The 22,392-nt window shown below is 40.0% G+C and overlaps 1 protein-coding gene across 6 annotated transcripts in view; it reads right to left on the bottom strand.

Moving 5' to 3' along the window:
• Positions 1-22,392, bottom strand: part of ltbp1 (latent transforming growth factor beta binding protein 1) — a 151,449-nt gene that overhangs the window by 19,377 nt on the left and 109,680 nt on the right. For all 6 annotated transcript variants that reach the window (XM_029174971.3, XM_029174965.3, XM_029174966.3 and 3 more), the window contains 4 exons: positions 18,902-19,072; positions 14,723-14,809; positions 13,754-13,879; positions 3,322-3,444 (listed from right to left, as the gene is read on the bottom strand). In XM_029174971.3, the coding sequence (XP_029030804.1) occupies positions 3,322-3,444; positions 13,754-13,879; positions 14,723-14,809; positions 18,902-19,072 (507 nt within the window). The remainder of the gene's footprint in view (positions 1-3,321; positions 3,445-13,753; positions 13,880-14,722; positions 14,810-18,901; positions 19,073-22,392) is intronic.

Below are 22,392 nucleotides of genomic sequence, written 5' to 3'. Positions count from 1 at the left end.
ATTGGTTCACGTATGATTGACTAGTTTGTTGTGAGAGTTTATGGTGTGGGTGTGATGATGTGTGTTGTACATGTGGGTGGGTGTATGCGTCTGTGTTTGTGTGAGTTTGTATGCGTGTGGTGCGGTTGGAGTGTGGGGGGTCCGGTTTTCCGCCCGGGGTACGATGATCGTCTGCCTGGGTGGTCTCTTTTCTGCTGACCCCCACCAATTGCTGGCCTTGTGCTGCAGGCCGGTGTGGTGCCAGGGGATAAGGTCGGGCCGATGGGGTAGGCCCCGCTCCGCTCGTGTAGGGGTGGTGGACTGGGGGCGGGTCCCACTCAGGGCGCGGGGGCATCTCCTGGCGGGCTCCCTACGGACCGTGGGTCCTCGGGCTCCACTCTTTCAGGCCGACCCTCCCACCGGGGGGAGTGTTTGCCCCTGGTTCTCATAGGGCGGACAGCGTTGCCCCCCGGTGGCCCGCTCTGACCTCGGGTGCTGTCTCTGTGGCTGCTGCAGCTCTGCCTGGGGGGCTCTGTGTGGGCGGCTTGGGTCGCAACACCTGCCCTCCTGGAACTGAAGGTGTGTGGGCTCACTGGCTGCTAGGATTCTTTCCTCTGCTTGTTAGATGGGCCTAGTGGCCGAGCCCCTCACATCACCCTGGCTTCCACAAGTGGCATTGTTCATGCACCAGCGTCTGCCTCACCCTTTGGGTGAATAATATCAAGCTACAGCCTTACTAACCTTGTAGTGGGACACTTTCCAAATCCAACTGTAAGTATTACTGATACTTATCACCACCAATATCAATAATGTGTGAATATGGAAATTGTGGTGTTGTATGTCATGACTGATTAAGTTGTATGGGATAGGTATAACAATACACATATGTATGTATATGATATGTATATGTTTGTATGAGTATGTGCACACACCTTAACACTATTATTGGTATTAGTGTTAATCTCCAAGGTAAACCACAGTACAACAGTTGTTTAGTTATGAATGTGTTAGCCTAAGGTACATCCCTGCTTCTTATTTATTTTGCTCAGATTGTTTACTTAACAGATAACTGCTTAACTGCTTGGTTTCAGCAGCTGGTTGCACACCTTACCCCCCCCCCCCCCCCCCCCCCCACCACCACCACCCTAAAGCAGAAACTTAACCTGTCCATCAACACAGCAACATCACATATTTGGGATTAGCTAAATAAACCATCAAATAAACCATAAATCAAGAAGAGTATATATATTATATAGCAAAGCTGTCCATTACAATATGGCATGCAGCATAAAATATGCAGCTTGCTAAACTGCTGGACAGAACAAAAAAAAAAAAAGCTACTGGGTCCGTGCTTCTCCCTTCAGCGGCCACCCAGGAGCCAACTGTATGGCATTCTTGGTTGGAGGGAGGTTCTGGTGACCCCGGACCAAACGTGACACTTGAGAGTACATCGACACCTGTCCTACCTGTGCCGCCAAAAAGTTATCTCATCAGAAGCCAGCCGGGTTCCTCCACCCTCTCCCAAATCCTCACAGGTCTTGGTCCCACATTGCGTTCGACTTTGTTCCTGGGTTGCCTTTGTCCCTGGGTAATCTGATGGTTATGACTGTCATTGGCAGATTATCCCGGCTAACACATTTTTTCGCATGGCCAAGCTGCCCACAGCAAAGCAAATGGCTCTATCTGTACTGGAGCACGTGTTTCAACTGCACAGCTTCCCGCAGGATATCATTTCAGATAGCCTCAGTTTGTGTCTTGGAGGGAGTTTTGTTCCTTGCTTGGGGCTGAGGAGAGCCTGTCATCGGGACACCATCTGGAGTCCAACAGGCAGATGGAGCGAACCAACCAACAGCTGGAGATCCCAGAATACCGCCATCTGGTCCCAGAAGTTATTGTGGGTGGAGTTCGCCCACAACACTCTGCCCTGCGCGTCCGATGGGCTCACCCCATTCCAGTGCGCCTATGGGTTCCAGCCTCCTCGCTTTCCATCCCTGGAAAGGAAGATCCAGGTGCCTTCAGCCCTCACCCTGCTGCAGCAGTGCAGGTCAGCAGAAGGCTCGGGAATGGTGGAGAAGGAGGCGAAGGCTGGACCCCATTGGCCACAGCAAAGGCGCCAACTTTAAGAGCCTATCACTCTCTGCATTCGAGGGGACCGTTTGAGCAGGAACAACAGCTTTCTGACTTTGTGTCTTTGTGCTAGTTTAGGAAATTGCGAATTGTGTTAGGAATCACAGTAGGGGAGAGCTGCCATTTCTGTTGTAAGATTTTTCTCCTTTGTTTTGTGGCTACGGAGTCAGCTTTGGTTGAATGTACCTTGGTTTGTTTTTTCTTTCGGTAGGGCTTTTAGATAGCACGTTGGGGAGGGGTTTTTTCTTTGTTATTTTGGCCTTGGCTCACCCTGAAGCACTGTAAATATTATTCAGACTTTGGTTGGGACCCAGCAACAAATAGCACCCAAAACCTATTTTCAGCCCGGAGACTGGTGTTTCCGTGGATCAGGAGCGGTCCGCGGGAACACAGTGTGTTGTGTTTGGTGTTGGAGCAATCCATGGAACGCAGAACCTCCGCCGCCCATTAGTGTGCGTCCGCTCTTATTGCCCCCTGAGCAGTTTGACATCAGCTGTCACATCGCTTAGTCCCACCCTTCAGAGAAACCAAGGTAGACAGCTACTTTAATGCTTTTGAACGCATCGCAACTACTTTGAAGTGGCCACAAGATGTGTGGAGCCTGCTGCTCCAGTGTAAGCTGGTAGGCAATGTGTTGGAAAAAAACTGCATTTAATCATTAAAACATTGTTGGAATTTATTTTGCTGATCTGCTGAAACCTCGTTAGCTGTGCTATGGCTTTGAAGTTTCTTCCCTTTTGCTCTGCAAGAAATAGGGAGTAACGGTGTGTAGCAGCCTTATCCCTCCCTCCAATACTCTCTTTTTGCCATCCTTATTGTCCTTCTCACTTCTGCCTGAGCCTTTTTGTACACAATTAACTGCTGAAAATTATTATAATTACTTTTTAACTTCCTGAATGCTTTATTTCTCTGTGAAATCGCTGCCCTACACTTTCATTCCACCATGGCACAGCTTTTTTCCCACCTCTTCCTTTACTCTTAGGAACTGACTGTTGGAAAAATGCTGCATTTAATCATTGAAGCATATTTGCTGTGGTTTGTGTAGCACCACTACATCAGAACATAGCAAAAGTCTGAAAAAGTTCTAAAAAGTTCTGACATTAAACTGCCTAAGTCAAGTAAGACACAAGATCTCCCTCTGAAGGTCTTGGGACTATACTGGACTACAGCACAGTGAAAAATGTGTGAATGAAACAGCATTACTTGTTACCGTACCATTGCACTGGTGTCCAGTTGCTGACAGTCTGAATCCTGGCCCACACTGACAGACGAAGGAGCCCTTAGTGTTGCGACAGTGGCCTCTGGTACAGACTTGCTGATCCTGGCATTCATCAATATCTGAAGCAACAAAAACAAGTTGAAAAAAGTGTAAAATATTAACATTGAACCAAAACACTTGACATTTTTCATACAGTAAAAATGAGCAGCCTACAATAATACAGGTCTACACATGCATGTGCATACAGTATGTACTGTGGCTGCACTGATGATGTCAGTAACATTATTTAACATTATTTTTGGCATTGTAAGAAGGATCCCATGAGTGAGGTGAGCAGTTTAGCGAGGTGAGCAGTTGATGACGGTCCTGACTGAAACAAATTCTTTAGGTCAGCCCTAACCTCCTGTCTCAGAGAAGAGAGGACAGACTGCTTCGCTCAGGGACCTTCACTGCTGGGATACAAAGAACAACACTTCTGACGCTCGGTGAGAGAAATTCCAAGGAAGAAAACTTAAGTTACTTTTTTCAAATTAAGGGGTTTTGATTAAATTAGGAAAGGACCAAAAGGAAGATTTGTGAGGTTGCAAATCTAGGAAGTGGGGCTTTCTAGTCTGGGGTAAATGGTGATCCCCCAGCAAGCTTCTCTATTTGAGGGCTGAGCCAGGCAGAGCGAAGCCGGAAGAGTATAGCAGGTTAAAGCAATCGTACCAGGGCGGAGAACGATTGCCTTCTTGAAGACGTTCTTGAAGCAAATTAGGTTAGAAAGTGCACACTTCATTGCGGAACCATCAGGTGGTTAGAGAGTAACCACTAGAAAGGATGGGGTTCGGTCAGACTAAGCAAATTCTTCCGAATGGTCCAATAATAAAAGTCATGACAAGAAAATATGGCCGAGCCAGCATCTAATGGGCAGGTGATTGGGTTTCTAAATACAGCTTCCCAGAAGGGAAAAGTCTGAGCTGCACCAAGATTAAAGAGAAAAAGCTGAAAGCGAAGGAAGTAAAGGTAAAGAAAAACAAAAACGTTACAGAAAAAATGTTAGAGTATATTGAGGGTAACAGAAAGTGTTTGGAGTTGTAGAAGGAGGAAGCAGAAAGTAGGGCTAGGAAACAGGCAGTAAATGAACTGCCTGGAAGAGAGAGAGATATTAATGATTCTTTTCAAGGAGGAAAACAGCCTCCATCGTATTCCCGTCCATGTGCATCTTCCCCTCCCTCTATTTATTCTTTTGCAGAAATGCACGCGCTGTGTGGATCCCGACCTCGACATGATATGTCTAGCTCGGAAGGAGACCCCACACTGGAGAGTCCAGTGTAGAAAACAGATTTTTTTTTCCTTTTCTTGTTCAAATCTTTTCTTATGACATACTATAACAAAATTTCTGCAAATGCTTCATTACTAGATTTTGTCCTCCGTAACACCAGCAAGTTTACCATTCTGACAAACAGTGATTGTATGTGAAGAAATCCCAGTGAATTCGTATACATTATGTATCGTGTTAGAAGTCTACAATATAAAATTTTCATTGTTAATGGTTGGTCAATGAATGACCAAAAGGGGAGAATTGTGATGGAAATATTATATATAATCCCTTAATGCTGATCATTTTCATTATTAATGCCTTAGTCATCATCTGATTGTTTCTGATTCATGTTCATATTCTTACAGTAAGTGTTGATCATACACATCCTTAAACATTCTATGCATTGTTCAAGTATATTGCTGCAAGCTTCTGGGCAAGAGGGGTCCTCAGTTATCTTTTGAGCAGGAACCCTAGTTCTCATTTGTTCACTCTGTGAGACAGTGTCTGACTGTCTGACTTGATGACCCTGTGACAAGAGAAGTTGTCAGAGAACCTTGGTGGGCACCTTGTGTGAGCATCAACTTGTTCTCTCCACCTGGGTGCTTTGCTTTTCCTTTCTTCTTTTTATAAATTTTTTCTATATGCATATGCAGAAATAAATTCACAAAGACAACTTTTTTAATTCTTCTTTTCATTGAGTCGTCAGAAGCTCTCATGGTATTTTTTCCACAACAATTGTAATTCATTATTTTTATGTTATAGGAATGATCAAAGTTTTGTCCATTTAAACTTGTTAAACCCAGCCTGTCTAGATTCTTCACTGATCATCATCATCATCATTATCATCATCATCATCTGTTGCCAACAGACAGCACCAGGTGCCAACTATAGAGTTACTTTTAACTTGTTCAAAAATGGAGTGGGCAAATTAATTAGTATCCCTACACAAGATTAGCAGTAATTATTTTATAATGACATGGCTTACTGTTATATTAAACGTTCAACAGCTCTAAAATGTATGAAGAAGTCCATGGGACAGCAGTCAGCCTCACTAGACAAGGCCTAAAAGCCTCAAATTCACAGATCGTCTGAGCGAAATAAAAACAGTGACCAAACACATTCAGAATGACACAAGGTAAAGTCCAAGGCTAGGTGTTACTGAACATAAGCTGAAGGTCTCAACAGCTCTGAACTTACTGTAATACAGTTTTTATTGGTCGCTTTAACCTGTTTTGCATAACTAGGTTGTACTTATTTTGATCATCACTATTACAGCATAGCATCAGGCACATGGGAAGGAAATGTGTAAACCTGTTCTCATTGGATTGATGCATTTTCTCCTCCCTTTTGAACAGCCTTCAGAAAAAAGACCTTAAAAAATAGTACCAGGCCTGTGTTTCCAGTTTACACGTACTGTAATATTTACAATATTTCAGTATTCTGCCACAATTTAAAAAATGAATGTCATAGATTCAATAAATCAAAGCATTTCTTCATCTGGATCCAATTCTTTGCATAAAAGGTAAATTTGACAAACTACAAAGACAACAAAGAGCAACAGGCTCCAATGACAATTAATGAGGCACTGAATCATACTGAGATCAGTGTTTTGTATTTTGCTGTCCACTGTATTATTACTGATTGATTGTGTTCATATACTTGGTTGCAGGTTGTATTGTTTGAAGGCAAAGTGTGTTTTTGCTGTATATTTCAAATGTTTTGACATGGTTGTCATTATAACATTGGAGAAGCTGTTTAGACCTGTGTGGGAACTGTTAAGAGTATGTGTTGTTTCATTTGAAACTAACAAACTATAATACTGAAAACTGTACAAAGTACTCTACTAATTAGCAAACAGAGTGAGAAAAAGCTGGTCGCAGGTCATTCAACACTAATAATAAACTGCTGATGCAAACTGAACTAAACACTGAACTGAGTCCAGATATTGAACATCCACAGAGAACACAGAGAGAAGACATTTTTTGAGGACGGCTGATGCTTTTGTAGCTTGGAATCAAATTCTTCTTGTCTGCGTGTTGTGCTGCTTCATCCAATGTTGTGTTTCCAGTGTTAGTTGAATCTGAACTCTGAGGCGTTAAGCACTCAGACCAGTGTGTCTTCCTGTCTTATGTATAGGCCACAGGAGATGCATTTAGAGCCTAACTCCTACTGTTGGAGTCCCTCTGGTGGGACAAGTGGCCCTCAGGTTTCTCTACGTGCCTTACAGCTTGCTGCATATGGGATATATCTGTTAACTCAGATAAATCAGACCACTCATGCTAAAACTTAGGAACTAAACACATACATACCATTTGGTTGATCAACTTACAGACTGCAGCCCAGGTCGTGGAAAGATGTTTTTGTCAATCAACTTTGTAAAGTTATTGTAGAACGTGTGTTGATATTAAACAGCATGGAGTTAAAATGTAATGGAACTATGGCGTAATTAAATGCTAAACCCGTGGTTCACACCCGGTAAAGTGAGTAAAGTATGTTTGAGCAGTGTGAACAACAGTGTTGTAAGGTTCACCACACTGTGAGTATGTGAACATGATGTGACAGCTCACAGAGGCGCTCCTGGGTTTTTGGTGTGGGTCATAACCTGAGTTTAATTTCCTATGTAATTAGTTGACCCACCTGGTGTTATTTAAGTTGTACTGTTTATACCATCCTTTGTTGGTGTGTCCCCGGGGGTAAGCTGAAAGCTACGCCAGTGTTACATTTGAAAGAGAGGAGTTAAAGAAGTGGAGTTCCTTTTGGTTTCCTTTGATGTTTTGTTCACTGTCAAGGTTTGTGAGTGTCTTGTGTTCATGTTTTAGGTTAGGTTCTAGGTGCCCGTTAGTGAACGGAGCATTTTTTTGTTTGTTAGAAAAGTAGTGTCCAGTTTTAGTTCTTGCATTTTGTGTTTGAAATTAATCCTGCCCTGCAGTGAGTTTACGTTGCATTTAAATAAACCCTTCTATGTTCATTGTTTTCTCCTGTGTGGGTCATGCATTTGGGGTCTTCCCTCTTCCTGTTTCCCTGCGACATGGTCAGCCGGTTGTGGCCAGTTGAGCGTGAAGGGTTACTGAGTGTTTTATTAGCGCGTGTCTTCAGCGTAGTGCTGAATACACGTTGGCCGCAGTGCAAAACTCCTCCGCTCAGTGAGAGCGCATTTCTCCTCTCGGCTCTGTGAAAGCTGTAGCTTCCCCGCTCGGAGCGGGTGCTGTCGTTCCTCCACGCCACTACATCTCCTCTCCTGTCCCCAGGGTTCCGCCAGTTGGGAACCGTAGGGGCGAGTTCGTAAGACATGAAGACTGCATTAAAGCGTGTCACAAACAGACAGATGTAGTGGGCACAGCAGACTGAATAGAAAACCTACTGAATGGAAACCTACCTACACACTGGCCTCTGTGCCAGGAAGCCGTCAAGACATGAACCACAGCTGTAGCTCCCTGGCTCGTTGATGCAGATGCCAGACAGACACATTTTCCTGTTTATACACTCATTAAAATCTAAACAAATAGAACATCATCATGCATGTACAGTATGTATGTAGACTCTGTGCACAAGTCTCATCATGGATGCATCTATGCTCCAAAGCAAAGCATTTTTGAAGAGTGAGAAATTCATCAATTCATTTAGACTGAAAATGCTAATGCGACTGTTACTTCTACTGGAAAATGAAACTTCATCAGCCACATCATGTAATCCAAAGCACCAGATAAAGACCTAGTGAGCCAAAAAGGAGCTTTAGTCTCCATCTGTAGTGGCTTACTTACAAACACATTGTCAGGCTTAGGCAGAGATCGGACCCACATGCACAGCGAGGAGACAACAGGTAGATGGTAAAACCAGGGTTTAAAACAGTAATCGAAATCACAGACAGTCCAGGTCATATACAGGCAAACACAGGATTTCGGTACAGAGGGAGCAGGCGTAATCGGATCCGGTAACAGGCGAGGGTCAATACAAGAAGGCTCAGATTTTTGTGTTAGAACAGCAGGCGTAATCAGGTCCAGAAACAAGCGGAGTTCAGCAACAGATTCAACGAGGCTACAGTACCATTCGGGATTAGACAGAAATCAGTGGTCAGGAACACGGAACAGGATCGATGACGAGATGAGCTGAACTGGTAAGTGCTGGAACGTGACGACTTGCATACAACGATCTGGCAAATTACTGAGGTGACTGGTGGTGGTCAAATACCCAGATGAGTAATGATTAATACGGGACAGGTGCGTGTAATTAAAACCGGAAGTAATGCTAGCGCTAAACAGGATAGGACTGGAAACCGGAACTGTGACAGAATTAGACAGGAAATGAACTCAAAACCTGACACACATTTAGTTCCGCTGAAGATAAAAGACAATTCCAGTGGTCTGAGTAAAAAGCACAGATAATATCTTTCCTCCTTTATCTCTGTTTTATCGGAAAAAATGCAAAAACCACTATTAAGGGCTTAAAATATTCCATTATAAAGACAGTGAATTTGTCAGTGTATAATGGGACATGGGACATGTGCCTCTTCCTTACCCTACGTGGTTATCATGCTCTTAACCCTTACGAATACTATGTATTCTGCTATTGTTTAGGCTCAACACTGAGCCCCATTATGTAAACCATTAATCTCATCTGTCTTGTTCGTATATTAAGTTTAGGTATGTGACATTATGATATGTCTCTGTCCTTTCGTCCTGAACTCTGGTTCACTCCTATCTGACTCCTTACCAAACCCTAGGCCATAGAACCGAGTAGGGGTGGGGGAATCAATCCTACTATAGGTAATACTGATACCAACGCTACTAATGATATTGATCGATACTAGTATATATTTAAATATCGATACCTTGGTTGAATTGTCACCCCTATGTGCACTGTGCTGTTTTTTTTTCAAAAAGGCAACAGTGCACAGTGCAAGTGGTAGCACTTAAAAGTGTCAGCCTTTACGGCAATCAGCTTTCATTTTCAGCGCAGTATCACCTTGTTTTTACCGTGTTGCAGCGTGTGTTACATCTTTTTGACGTATAGGTGGTGATTAGCCCCCACACTGGCCCCTATTACGCTGTACTAAGACCATGTTATATCGGCCCACGTAAAATAAGATCACAAAGTCTTGGTAGTGTAATGCTTAGTAATTGTTTAACAGTCTAGACCTGTCAGTTATAATTACTGAACAATCCGTGTTGTCATCTCATTTTTATATTTTTGGCCTACAAGAGAATAACAAATGACTAATAGGGCTGGCTGCTTGTATTATTTAGCAGACGATTGTAGTATTTATTTGTAGTAGTATTTCCAAGTTATGGCAGTTCAAAACCAAAATAAGCAGCTGTATTGTATGCTTAGACAGGCCGAGTGCGCGCTCCCACGTATGGTGTTTGATTTTATTATGATATTATACCTGCAGGAGAATCAGATGTCGCAAATAAATCTGAGTGACTCTGGATTTTGCCGACTTTGAATGCTCTGGTAAATAAATAAGTTTTAGGAAGCGTCCACAGTCTGTGGCGTTCTCATGTGCTCTGGGAGAGCATTCCACAGACTAGGTGCAGCTGAGCGAATTGTCCGATCTCCTCTAGAGTCATGTCTTCGGCTATATAAGTGTAAAACAGTCCTTATTACTCATGCAGAATCAATATATGTAGAACAAACAACTTGCTGCATTAATGAGTCAGAGATCTGCTGACTCCTGGCGTTCTGGCATACCATGGAGAGAGTTTATTACAATTTATTTATTTTTATTATATAATATCCTCTACAAGTTAGCAGTGGTAGTCTGCCAGACTTGTGTGAAATACCATAAGAAGACCGTTTAAAAAAAGTGAAGTGAAAGGTTTTGGCGTCCTACAGCCTACGTAGGTGCAGCTGATCATGCTGCCTGATCTCCAATTGAGCTTTTTCTTTGTCTCGGAGCTAAAGTATCTGACACCTATTGACCGAGTGGTGACGATATGTTAATGTCTCTGTGCCAATACGGCGTAGGGGGAAGGGATGTGAAGCTTGCAATAGCGACTGAACCAACATCAGAAGCCATGTTTATGACGGAGAGCGAGTTCCAAATCCACTGTGTTGCTTGTGTAATAAAAGTTTGTTTTTCTGCAGATATTGTGATTAATGTCATCCCGGTAAAATGTTGGAGCTTCCATTTAAAGGACATTGGCTATATCTTGTGCGAAATTTTGTGTTTGTCCTGAGATGCTGTGCCTCTGGCTGAGGGTTGTTCCAAATCAACCATTTGGTTATTAAATGGTGGGGGTTTCACTGTAGTGACCATGGGAACATTGTTAAAGGAAGCAAATGGGGGTTTACTGCACTCATGTATATCAAAGACCAGTCAACAACTCATGTGGGGGTTTGTAACAGGGTATAAATACAGGTCTTGTGTTCTCAGTCCTTCAATGGATACTTTGTACATAGTGAGATGTGCCTTTGGTCTTAATTGTGATCCACTCCGTGTCGACATGAGAGTAAACATCTGAGATGGTTTATCACACTGATGATCTCCGGTTGATTTCTTTATAAGAAGATTTCCACAACATTTGGTGTCAGAAGTGGGATGGATGTTCCGTTGATCGACGCATGGCCCAGACTGAAGGTAAACCACGGGTGGGAGTCTCATAGGAGATTCAGGGAAAATTCCGCTCCAACAAATGGAGGGCTGGAATCCCGCCTGATGCTGGGTCCGGGTGGCGGACAGCGGACGCTCTATTCAGTTTGTGAGTACAGTGTTATTAATCATCTCTGTTTACGGAAACACTTTGGGTGTTGTAGCGCTTGGTATTGGTTAAGTCACGTTCGTGTTTTAAATTCTGTAATACCTTGATGGTGAGTGAGAGCCCATTAGTCTGTGAAGGACTGTGTGAGTAAAATACAAACAAACAGGGAAAGGTAACTGATCACTGGTAGGATTACGAAGAATTTGTGAAGCCATGAGGGCTTATAAGGGAAACCCCCGTACAAGTAAAAATTAAGCAAGATTGTGAACCACTTTAAGCTCAGCTTGTGTGTTATATGTCACTTTGTGTCAGATGTAGCTTGTTTGTTTTTTGTTGTTGGTTTTTAAGTCTAGATTAATTATAACTGTTATATAAGATAACTATAAGATAATTATACTTAATTAGGAAGATAGTAGATCTGTGGATATGCCACTGGAGTAAAAGGGTAATATGATTGATCTAATAATATATATAATGCTATAAGCTTGGGATGACTCCTTCAGTGTCTGTGTGCAGCATGATAAACACACCACAGGGTACGTTGCTCTGAACGAATGTGTCATACAAACTACCTGGCTGAAACAAAGTCATCATAAGGTAATTGTGTGAATGCTAATGTCTAACCATGCTGTGGTATGGGAAGATCAGAATGAGTGGAGACTTGTGTGTTTGAAAAAATCCAGTTAAAGTCTAAGCATCTGCCCAAGTGAGTCTAGGAACAAAACCAAAGAAATGACTATTTAATCCTTACAGGCTCTGATTAACAGGCTGCAAACAGTGGAAAACTGGGTGAGGATGTTCAACTTTGGCACCAGGTAAACTATAGAACAACATTTTATTATGTAGTCCTTGTGACTCATTTAGCAAAAGGTTGAACCAGGAGAAGAGGAAGTTGGCAAGTAGGAAAAAGAAGGTAGGGGAAGTTAAGAACAGATGGAAATCTTTAAGATTTGTTTTGAGAAAGAAAGTCTTGTGAAAGTGAACAATGGGGAGAAATTAGAAGTAGGGGAGGAATCAAGGATCTGTACCCTGCTGTCTGTGTGAGGAGCTTTGATCCATCAAGTAGACGTCATCTCTACAGGAATCTAGGACCAACAAAAGCTGATGTTGACCAGCAGAAGACCCACAGTGGGGGAGAAAGGACACTCTCTGACCTCTCTCTGACCTCTGTGCAGGACACAGACCAAGATTCTCACTAACTGCTCCTTCCAGGAAAAAAGGATTTTCTTCCAGTAGGTGTTTGTTGATTACAGGTACCAGATTTAGAACAAAAGAGAAGATGCAACAAATGCTCAGGAGTGAAAACGGGAAGGTGTTGGTGACTGGGAGATGAAGAACAGCTGCTGACTCTTCAAAGGACTGAAGGTGATGGAAGTTTACACCAGCCGGTGTGAGAAAGGTCCAAGAAAAAGAATGAAGGAGAAGACAACAGAACTGACAGAAGCGGTCAGAATCATAATGTGACTGTTCTAATCAAGAAGAACCAGATCTAGTAAGATCCAGAGAAAAGGATTTTCTTCAAAATCAGCTAAACCACATAGACAGCAGAGGACAACAGGTCAGAGCATAGAGAAGACACAGACATGAGCATAGAAACATATAGAGAAGGCATAAATTATTAGGATGTTTCTCAAATAAATACTAAATTTTAACAGTAAATTTAGAATGAGTACTTTTTATATCCAAACTATTTATGCTCCACAAGTTTTTGAAAAGAAATCAGTAGGATTGAATTGAATTTTTAAAAGATTTTATAGGGAAAGCATATATGTCAGATTGATAGAAAAATAGATGAATAACCAAGTTTTTCTATAGTGCATTTTCATCCCTGAGTGATGATAATGTAATAATGATAATGATAAAACGGGATAGTAATTATGAGCAGATACTGGTTGATGTGGATGTTTACTGAAACAGATAACATCTGAATAGATTTTACTTGAGTCTCTGAGCCAAGGTTCCATTGTTTGACACCTCACCCCCACCTTGTCTGTCCTCACACCAAAGGGTTAATTAACTTTAGAACCATATGGAGCTGTTGTCACCCAGACAGTCCTGGTGGTTTATCAATGGTTACTCACTGAATGTTAATCTAGCGTATTCATGTTATCTCTGACTCACGTTATTGGGATTTGCTATAACTTTACAGGGTTAATTTGTGTTATGTGGCCAGATTATTTCCTCCGGAAGGTTTATTAAAAAAAGTTGATTCTATTCGTAATTTTCCTAGAAATATTGGATTATTGGAGATGCAAATTTTACAAACAAAACATTTAATAGAATCACTAAGCGATATCTTAATTGAAGTTTTTAGAAGTGTATTAGTGTCCATGGATTTGTGATTTTGAAGAGATCTCTCCCATATAACAATTTACATGGGATCATTTTTTGTGACCATACATGACTCACTTGAACTACTTGACTCACCTGAACAGGTAGTTTCAGCATCATCAAGATGATACCCCTGGTCACAGTGGCAGGTATAACCCTTAGCTGTGTTGTAACAGATGCCCTGGCCACAAATATGAGGATTGATCTGGCACTCATCCACCTCTGAACCACGAGAGAGAAGAACAATGATGCAGAACACAAGTTAAGTAAAACCACATGCAGCAGACAATGTCATTAATGGTTAAAAAGCACATATTTACTGCCACAAAACAAGCTCACGGTTCTGGTTCGAGGAACTGTCAAACCATTAAATGATACAAATGATTTAGGTTATAGCATCTAGTGGTCTTGATGTGGTTCTAGTTCAGGTACCTTTAACCCATGATTACATTAAAGCATGTTTACATGATCTAGTTTACACTTGATTTAGACCATTTACAGATGCTCCAAACTGTGTGTTGTATCAACACTGTAGATGCAGAAGTATTTCAACAATGACACCACAGTTGATTTGACGTACAGAAATCAAGGTATGGTGGCTGTAAAGATTGTCAGCTTCATTAAACAGCTTTACCAAATTAAGGCATGACTAACTACTGTAATGTGAGTGTGCTCTCTATCACAGTGCAGAACTATAATGACCCAATAGAGCACTAAAGCATATGGGAAAAACCTCTACATGTGAACATGGTTGTAGGCAGTTGTTGACTGAAGGTAATTTTTAAATGACATAAAAATACATAAACCTACCAAACCTAAACTTCACTATGTGCCCATGTTTACAGATGAGAGAGGGAGTCATAGAGACAGTGAAGGTCAAAAAGAACAGTCCATCCAACAGAGCTGATAGCAGACAAATGATAGCATTACTGAAGTGTTTTTTATATAAGAATTAGTATATTTAAATGGTACAACCTTAGTTAATTAAAAACTGATGGATAAATAAATATTTAAGTATGCTGATCTACAACAGAGAAACGTAGTAATAAATAGTGTTTTAATCACCAGCAGATTGAGTAGGAGCGATGTCCTGGCCTGCGTTGAACTGAAGGATCTCCACTGGTGCAGGTGGAGAGCTTCTCTCCACAACCTCTATCAAACCAAGAACAGCAACAATAACACATTAATTTAACTAAATTCACATAAAAACTCATATTTTAAACATTACTGCAACTAGATAAAGCTTTTCCATAAGAAAATGCACAGTGAAGGCTTCCATGCTGACTGTATTCCTGAAGAATTGCTGAAGGTAGCTGAAACATTTAAAACATAGCAAATAGCTTAAGCATGTAAAGCATTGATGAATGTATCTGAAGAGAATTAGAAATTGTTTAAACAGTGCTACATATTTGCAGAAGAAGCTGAAGTAGTTGAATCTCAAATAGAGGAAACTTGAAAAAGATTTGCTGAAATTAAAGAACTGCTGAAAATCAAGTAAGTGTGTAAAGATTTTGCTTAATTTGTTTAAATATAGCCATCAAAAGTATCAAAATGGCTAAATATTGTAATTAAATAGTTTTGATGTCAAAAGCTGAATGAGTAGCTCAACGTTTTGGAAATATTCAATACAGCTGAAATTTGCTGCAGAACAAGTACTTGAATTTAAATTGAGAAAAGTTGAAGCTTTGAAGGAAGTGTGTGCAGGTAATTGCTGAACATCAAAATAGTTTCATTAACTAGTCATTAATAACTAGTTAAATGCAGAAAACTGATATTTAGGCTAAAGAGTTCGACTGAAATTATTTTACAGGAAGCCTGTGTGGGTAATTGTTAAATTGTAAAACTGTGTCATTAACTAGTCCTAACAAACCAGTAATTATTTTATTGTAAAATAGACTCATTAACGAGTCACAATTAACCATTCAAAAGCAGAAATTATTCTATTAAAAGGTAAAAAATTGGTTTGATGCTTTTTTTAAAAAAGGATTTAGAGATGTGTGTGCTTTATAGCTAAACTGTAAAACAGTCACATTAGCGAGTCATGATTACCCATTCAAAATCAAAAATAGTGCTATTAAAGTTAAAAATTTGGATTGGTGCTTTTATTTTGAAAGAATTCAGAGGAAGCATGTGATTAATTACTAAACAATCAAACAGTGTAATGAACTAATCATTAATATGCATAGAGTTGCTACATTGAGCGTCAGGAGGTTCACCTGTCAGTCAAAGGTGCAGCTGCGCAGTTGCCATAGAGACGAAAGGCGAGAAAATCAGCTCCATTCTGCTCTGTGAAAGCAGAGTAGCACCACTGCTAAAAAGGCTTCTTACAGCAAAACCATAAAACCTATCACAAAAATAACTCTTTTTGAAATAACTTTTTGAATGCCAAGGCTTTAATGAGCAACTGGTGTAAGTTTATGTTTGAAGACTAAAAATTGTGGCAAGACGCGATTTCAAAAGGACTGTTGACAAATGCATTATCTATAGGAGAAATTGTGCAACTCCCTGCGCTTCGAGGCATATACAGACTAAAGTATGGGTCTGAGGGTTTAACCATCAAAGAAGGTAAGTATAACTTTGAATGAGTGAAAACATATATCCATAGCTTAAAAACTGTGGCTGTAGTGACGAGTTAAAGAGAAAAGCTCTGTCTTAAAGAAACGTTGCTTCACACTCTAGCTGTGACATCACGCACGCTAGCTGACACAATACACACTAATGGAAAAGCTCAAAACCTACCAAAAACCACCCAATATTTCACCTGCTATAGATCAACAACTATTAAAGATATTAAAAAGCAGCCCAAAGTATGCTGACGTAGTTAAAACTGAAGGAAGACAAAGCTGTAGAGTATTTGAAAAAAATGGTTTCCTATTCATTTCAATTGAGAAATGTTTATGAAAAAAGCTTAATAACTTGAAAAATATGATAGATATGAAAAAGTTGTACGTAAGCACACTTAAAAAGCTAAATATTTTGATATTTGAACCATTTCTGTAGCTGAAAGTATGCAGGACTAGTTAGATGCAGAAAAAACGTACGGAAAAAAATAAAAATAAAGATAAGAAAAACAATATAGTAAATGCCGGAAGCATTTCATATTATATCATATTATAACCAAGACTCCTAAAGGTACCTTCATCTAAGCATCTTATAAAAATATAGGACACATAATTTTTACATTTCTCCATCCAGAGGCAAGTAAAAGTAAAAGTAAACTATAATACAAAAACTAATGAGTATTTTACAGTACAACAATTTTTTGTCACACTTTTAAACGCTTATATTTTGCCTTGTAACTTATTTCCTATTTTACCATAAATCGATGCAGGCTGTGGTGGAATGAAGTCACATGCTCCTGTGAGGCTTTTAATTATGATGTTTAGATGAAAACACAGCAATAATGAGATGTCAGATGTCAGAAGTGATTGAAATGTTCAGGGAATCAACTGCCTGAGAATTGAGGCTGTGTGTCTGGACCTTTAGTTGTTATTAACTCAATTTTCAGCAGTTCATTTCAGCACTCATCCAGTAAGTCCAGGTGGTTATTGCTCTGGCCTGTTTTCTGACCGTGCCTTGTCAGTACCGTAGTTGATGTTTGGATTCCTGTGTTTGACCTCTGAATGCCTGACTATCCTGCTGCCTGCTGATTTGGACATTAAAACTTTGCTGTATGAACCCCGTCTGTGAGCAGTGGATTTGGGTCCAACCCTAAATACCAGTCCTGCCAGTGTGTATACCTGTATTTTTAAATTTGTTTTGCTTCTTTATACATGAACTGAGTGGCAGCAGCTGGACTGAGGGCAGTTGGCAGAAGAGCCAAGAGCCCACTAGATTTGCACCAGTTTATAAGCCGCATAAGGCCATGTTGTAGCACAGAATGTGTAGAAGTTTGAATGTGAAACAAAAGAACATAAATTAAAAAAACAGATGTGAATATCTGAAAATGCTTCATCATTTCAGTGTCTGTAAATCTTTGAAACTTCATATGTTAACATCCAGATTTGTGCTTTCAGAGGCTCAGGTCACGTTTGGCACTTACTGACCCTAGTCCTGCTTTAAAGTTCACAGGTTGTGAGTGGGCATTTCTCAAAGCAGTAGGAAGGCTGGTGTTTATCCTACAGTGTACACATAATAGACATTGAATAACACAGCAAACAGAAAAGATTTGACAATACATGTTTCACAAGCCATTATAGAACTTCACAAAAATAATTTAATTGGTATTCACACTGTAGCTTTTAAAAATGTCTTGTAGTAGTTTGTCATAATATGTAATGTTTTATAATGTTGTTATTGTAAATCTAAACTAACATCTGGTGCATGTGAAAAACCTTGCCATCCTGGTTTATAATCCTTAAAAAGGCACAAATAAAAGAGTGGTGGTATCAATCATTCTGTTTAGCCCACATCCAACATAAGGAGAATTGGGCAAATTACATAAATCAAGGAAATACATCAACTAGCAAACCAAGTGTCATATGAAATTAAATAAAAAAACAAACCAGTTCTGTGCCATGTAAACTTTCTGCGGCACACAAAAAGTTTTAAAATGGTGGCCTAGTGTCATGACTCTGGACTTCACTGCCATTGCGATTTCCTGTTTTATTTTGGTGCCATTTCTGCTTTTGTTCTGTTTTGGTTTAGTTCCAGCTTGTTCATCCGGTCATGTGATTTAACCATCTGTATTCAATTAGTCATCAGCTCTGCTATTAAGTGACCAGTAGTCACCTTGCTCCTTTGCCGGATTGTTTGTTCACGTTGTTCAGTCTTCTAGCATTCACTCCAGTAAGTCTATTTTTTTTTGGACTCCTCTGTCTGGGCCTGCCTCTGTCTTGCCCCTCTGTACCTTTGCTGGAGTTGTTCTGGATTACCGGTTTCTGATCATTGCCTGCCTGACCCTGAGTTTGCCTGACGTTTTGGACCTGTCCGTAATAAAAGAGCTTTTACTCCAGTCCTGTCTCAGTCCTGTGCATTTGGGCGCTTCACACTGTAGTAAGTACACTGAGTAAGTTAGTGTGAAGTGACTTGAGCAAGTCACTTAAGTGCCTTAATGGACTATTATAAATTAAGTAACAAACTTACTAATGCCAAAAACTAATACAATTATATATTATATTATATTATTATATTTATTTATTTTTATAATCTTATAATTATTAATAATAATTAATAATTCTGTTCTATACAATGGACATTAATTTTAAAACGTAACCGTCTCTAGACGTACAACATGCGGCTCACCTGGTATAACCTCTGGTTCCCCAAAGGTCTTCACTGGTCTGTCTGGTGTTGGGAGGGGTCGAGGGATGAGAAGGTTGGGGGGCTCCTGGTAGACGATGATCGGCTTGTTGAGTGGCGGGTTTGGTAGAACAGTGTAGCCCATTCCACCAGGGCAGATCTTTTTGAACGTTGCTAAGAAAAATAAAGAAAAAAAAGAGAATTTTAAAGTTTAAAAACCCTTTTACTGTGTGTACTAACTGTGCGTACTGTTGACTTAGCACAGTCGGTGTAACAGCTTCTCACATTACACACACGTTTGAGAAAGAAGAATCAAGATAATGATGATGTGATGATATAGTAGATCAGTGCAAAGGTATTGTAGAAGGTTGGTTGTTCATTGCTTCTTACTGTGATAGTGTAAATGTAAAATCAACATACATATTGATGATGTTCTTCAGGTTTAAAGGTTCCAACCAAACAAGTTTTCCTGTGGATTATTTTACTGCAAATTAAATTTTCACAAATTTAAAAAGACACAAAATGTCTCTTAAAGCATTTGATTCACTAACCTTCTTAAAAGTGTCTAAACTCTTTTTTTGAATACTCTGAATGAACGAACTTTATACATTAAGAGTTCAGAGTAAACATACACACAAGACAACACATTTGAACATTACCATTCACACTTCAAAAAAATTGTCCTACAAAGGTCAGTTCTGCAGTATCTCTTAGGTACAAGCTGCATTTGGTCCTCATAAAACCTGAAAATCCTTTGATGACCAAAGATCTGAACAGTAAGTTCTAGTAATAACGAGTAAAATGAAGGAATGGAGGTTTCATGGCCTGCAGCATGTTGGCATGGCGTGGAAACTAGCTGGACAAGAAACCATGTCTGCTTGAACAGTCAGGGGAGAACAATGTAGCAGTGATGAAGGACCCTCACAGTAAGTGATGAAATATACATAAGCATGCAAGAACCAAATATTAATTATCAGCTGTAAGCATTAAAAAGCTCCGCAGCCAATGCCATGATGACATGACACAGCACTCAAACTGTTTAAGAATTACGTGTTTTAAGTGAAGTCATACACACATGAAAGCAACTGGCAACACATCAGAGGAATCAAAAGAAAATGTAAATCATTCCATCTAAAAATGTGAGTATCTTAAATAACATTTTTCTCTAACTACTACTTTTTACTTTTTTTCACTGTATATACTGTCAGTAGATGGAGAGAAACATTTTGTTAAGCTTGCATATTTCATGAATACTATGTGTCGATAATAAAAAGTATTTAAACAGTTGCTTCAAAGAATTGGATTTTGTAAAAACTTTGCAGGGATTTATAAAACAAAAGATTTCTGCAGTATGACCTTAATTACAAATGGAACAAGCTCTAACATCAAGTATGAATGATTACAAGCCTGTCTGTAGTACATCCATATCATACAGTAGGAGGTCTCCATGCATTATGGAGTCAACAGTCCAACTTGGTGGGTGTTGCACCAAAGTAGAACTAAGACCATCAGGATCAGAGAAACATCCTGGTTGACCTGTTCTACTGAACTCCACTTGGTAAGTACAAGTCTGGGACAAAGTATGTTCACTGTGCTGTTTTACATATATCAGCATAAACATGGACCACATGTTTCAATACAACTAATTTAAAATTTCATAGATTTAAAATCAGCTTTGTAAGCTGTTCAGAAGTTCAGAAGTTTTGCTACAGAGAAATTACCACACTGTAAATGTGTGTAAATATGGTAACCATTAAAAACAAATTGAAAATGTTTTATACTTAACTACTCATACTTTTAAATTATAAGATTAATCAGAGGACATTTTGTTTAAGAAGTTAATGTATTTATTTAAGCTCAATGTGATTATTGAATCAGTTTATCATCTTAATATTAAGTTCACCTTTAGGATCAAACATCTGTGGTAAACGAAGGACCTGCTGTAAAGTCTGAGACTATTTTGTTGCTTAGTGACATAATTGTTTGTAGTAGCGTAGTTACCAAGAATGACACGGGATTAGACCTGTCCCAGAAACACTTCAATGGTTGAACGTTAACTAGTATTGTCTAATAAAAGGCTACTAACCAGAGAAACTAGAGATTGAACCTTTACAGGCTGTAGATACAATAGAAGCAGCTATCTTCATAAAACCTAGCTTGATGCTAACTGTGAGTAATATGAATAAATAACAAATTGGCATAAGTTTAAATAAAGCAGTAGCATGTCATGATTAGATTAATATTTCTGCTTTAACATTATTTACCAAGCCCTTTAAGCAGAAATGCTGCTAATTACAGTGGTAGCAGTTCAAAGTGACTAGAGTTTTCATTGCAGTACCGTTGCGTTCGATTCCTTGTTATTGCTCTTACTATGCAATTGTTTTCCTGAACAACATAGTTGATGGCTTAGTTATTTTTGGTTCACAGCAAAGTTATAAACGTTCTGTCTAGTTTAAGACAGACCTGCATATGGGGTTGAAATTGATAATTTAATAGTTCTTCCCCAAAACCCTATCTGACCATGTCTTATTAACCTTTGAATTTAGCACAATTGACCCTACAATAGCTGGAAAGAAATGTTACTATAGCAGATGTTTATCTACTATAACTATAGGCCCATTTCAAATTTACCCTTTATTTCCAAGATTCTTAAAAAAATTGTGGCTAAACACTTATCTGACCACCTGAGTGGGAATAACCTGTACGAAGATTTTCAGTCAGGATTTAGAAAACATCATAGCACAGAAACAGCTCTGGTTAGAGTCACTAATGATCTTCTATTAGCTTCGAACAATGGTATAGTTTCTGTCCTTATCCTGTTAGATCTTAGTGCTGCATTTGATAGAATTGATCATAACTTTCTATTACAGACACTAGAACATAGACTTGGGATTAAAGGAACAGCATTGGGATGGTTTAAATCCTATTTGTTGAACAGATTCCAGTTATTTCATTTCACTTTTTTTTTTTTTCTCCGGCGCCGGTCGAGCTGGCTGCTGGTCACAACAGCTCCTGTCCTCTTACTTCTATTTATTACTTTCTTCGCTTATTTAAGTTTACCTTTCTAGTGTGTTGTTAGTAACATTAGTGTACACAACCTGTACACAGCTTGTATACAGTTTTTCTAAGTTTGGCGCAGTACAAACGCTGTTTTAAAGCTACGATGTGCGTCGGGGCCAGAGCGCGCATTGTTTACACCGCGGAGCAGCTGGTCGCGCTGCGCAGCGCCGTAGTTCTGCCCAGAGACAGACACGAGATCACCGCTGAGGTGCTGGTGAAGTCCCGACGTGGGCGCCGCGCCGGAAAACTACGACGGGAGAAAACCAGACGCTTCAGGCCCGCTGTCCCCTCCGTCATCATGGGGAACGTGAGATCTCTCCCCAACAAGATCGACGAGCTTGCGGCGCTCACACGGCACCAGCTGGAGTACAGAACGAGCAGCGTCCTGCTGTTCACGGAGACCTGGCTGACGTCACTCATCCCGGACTCGACTG

The sequence above is a fragment of the Betta splendens genome, chromosome 15, assembly GCF_900634795.4.
Source record: "Betta splendens chromosome 15, fBetSpl5.4, whole genome shotgun sequence".
Taxonomy (NCBI): domain Eukaryota; kingdom Metazoa; phylum Chordata; class Actinopteri; order Anabantiformes; family Osphronemidae; genus Betta; species Betta splendens.
The sequence above is the reverse complement of the archived record's forward strand: the minus strand, read 5'-3'. Positions and strand labels throughout refer to the sequence as shown.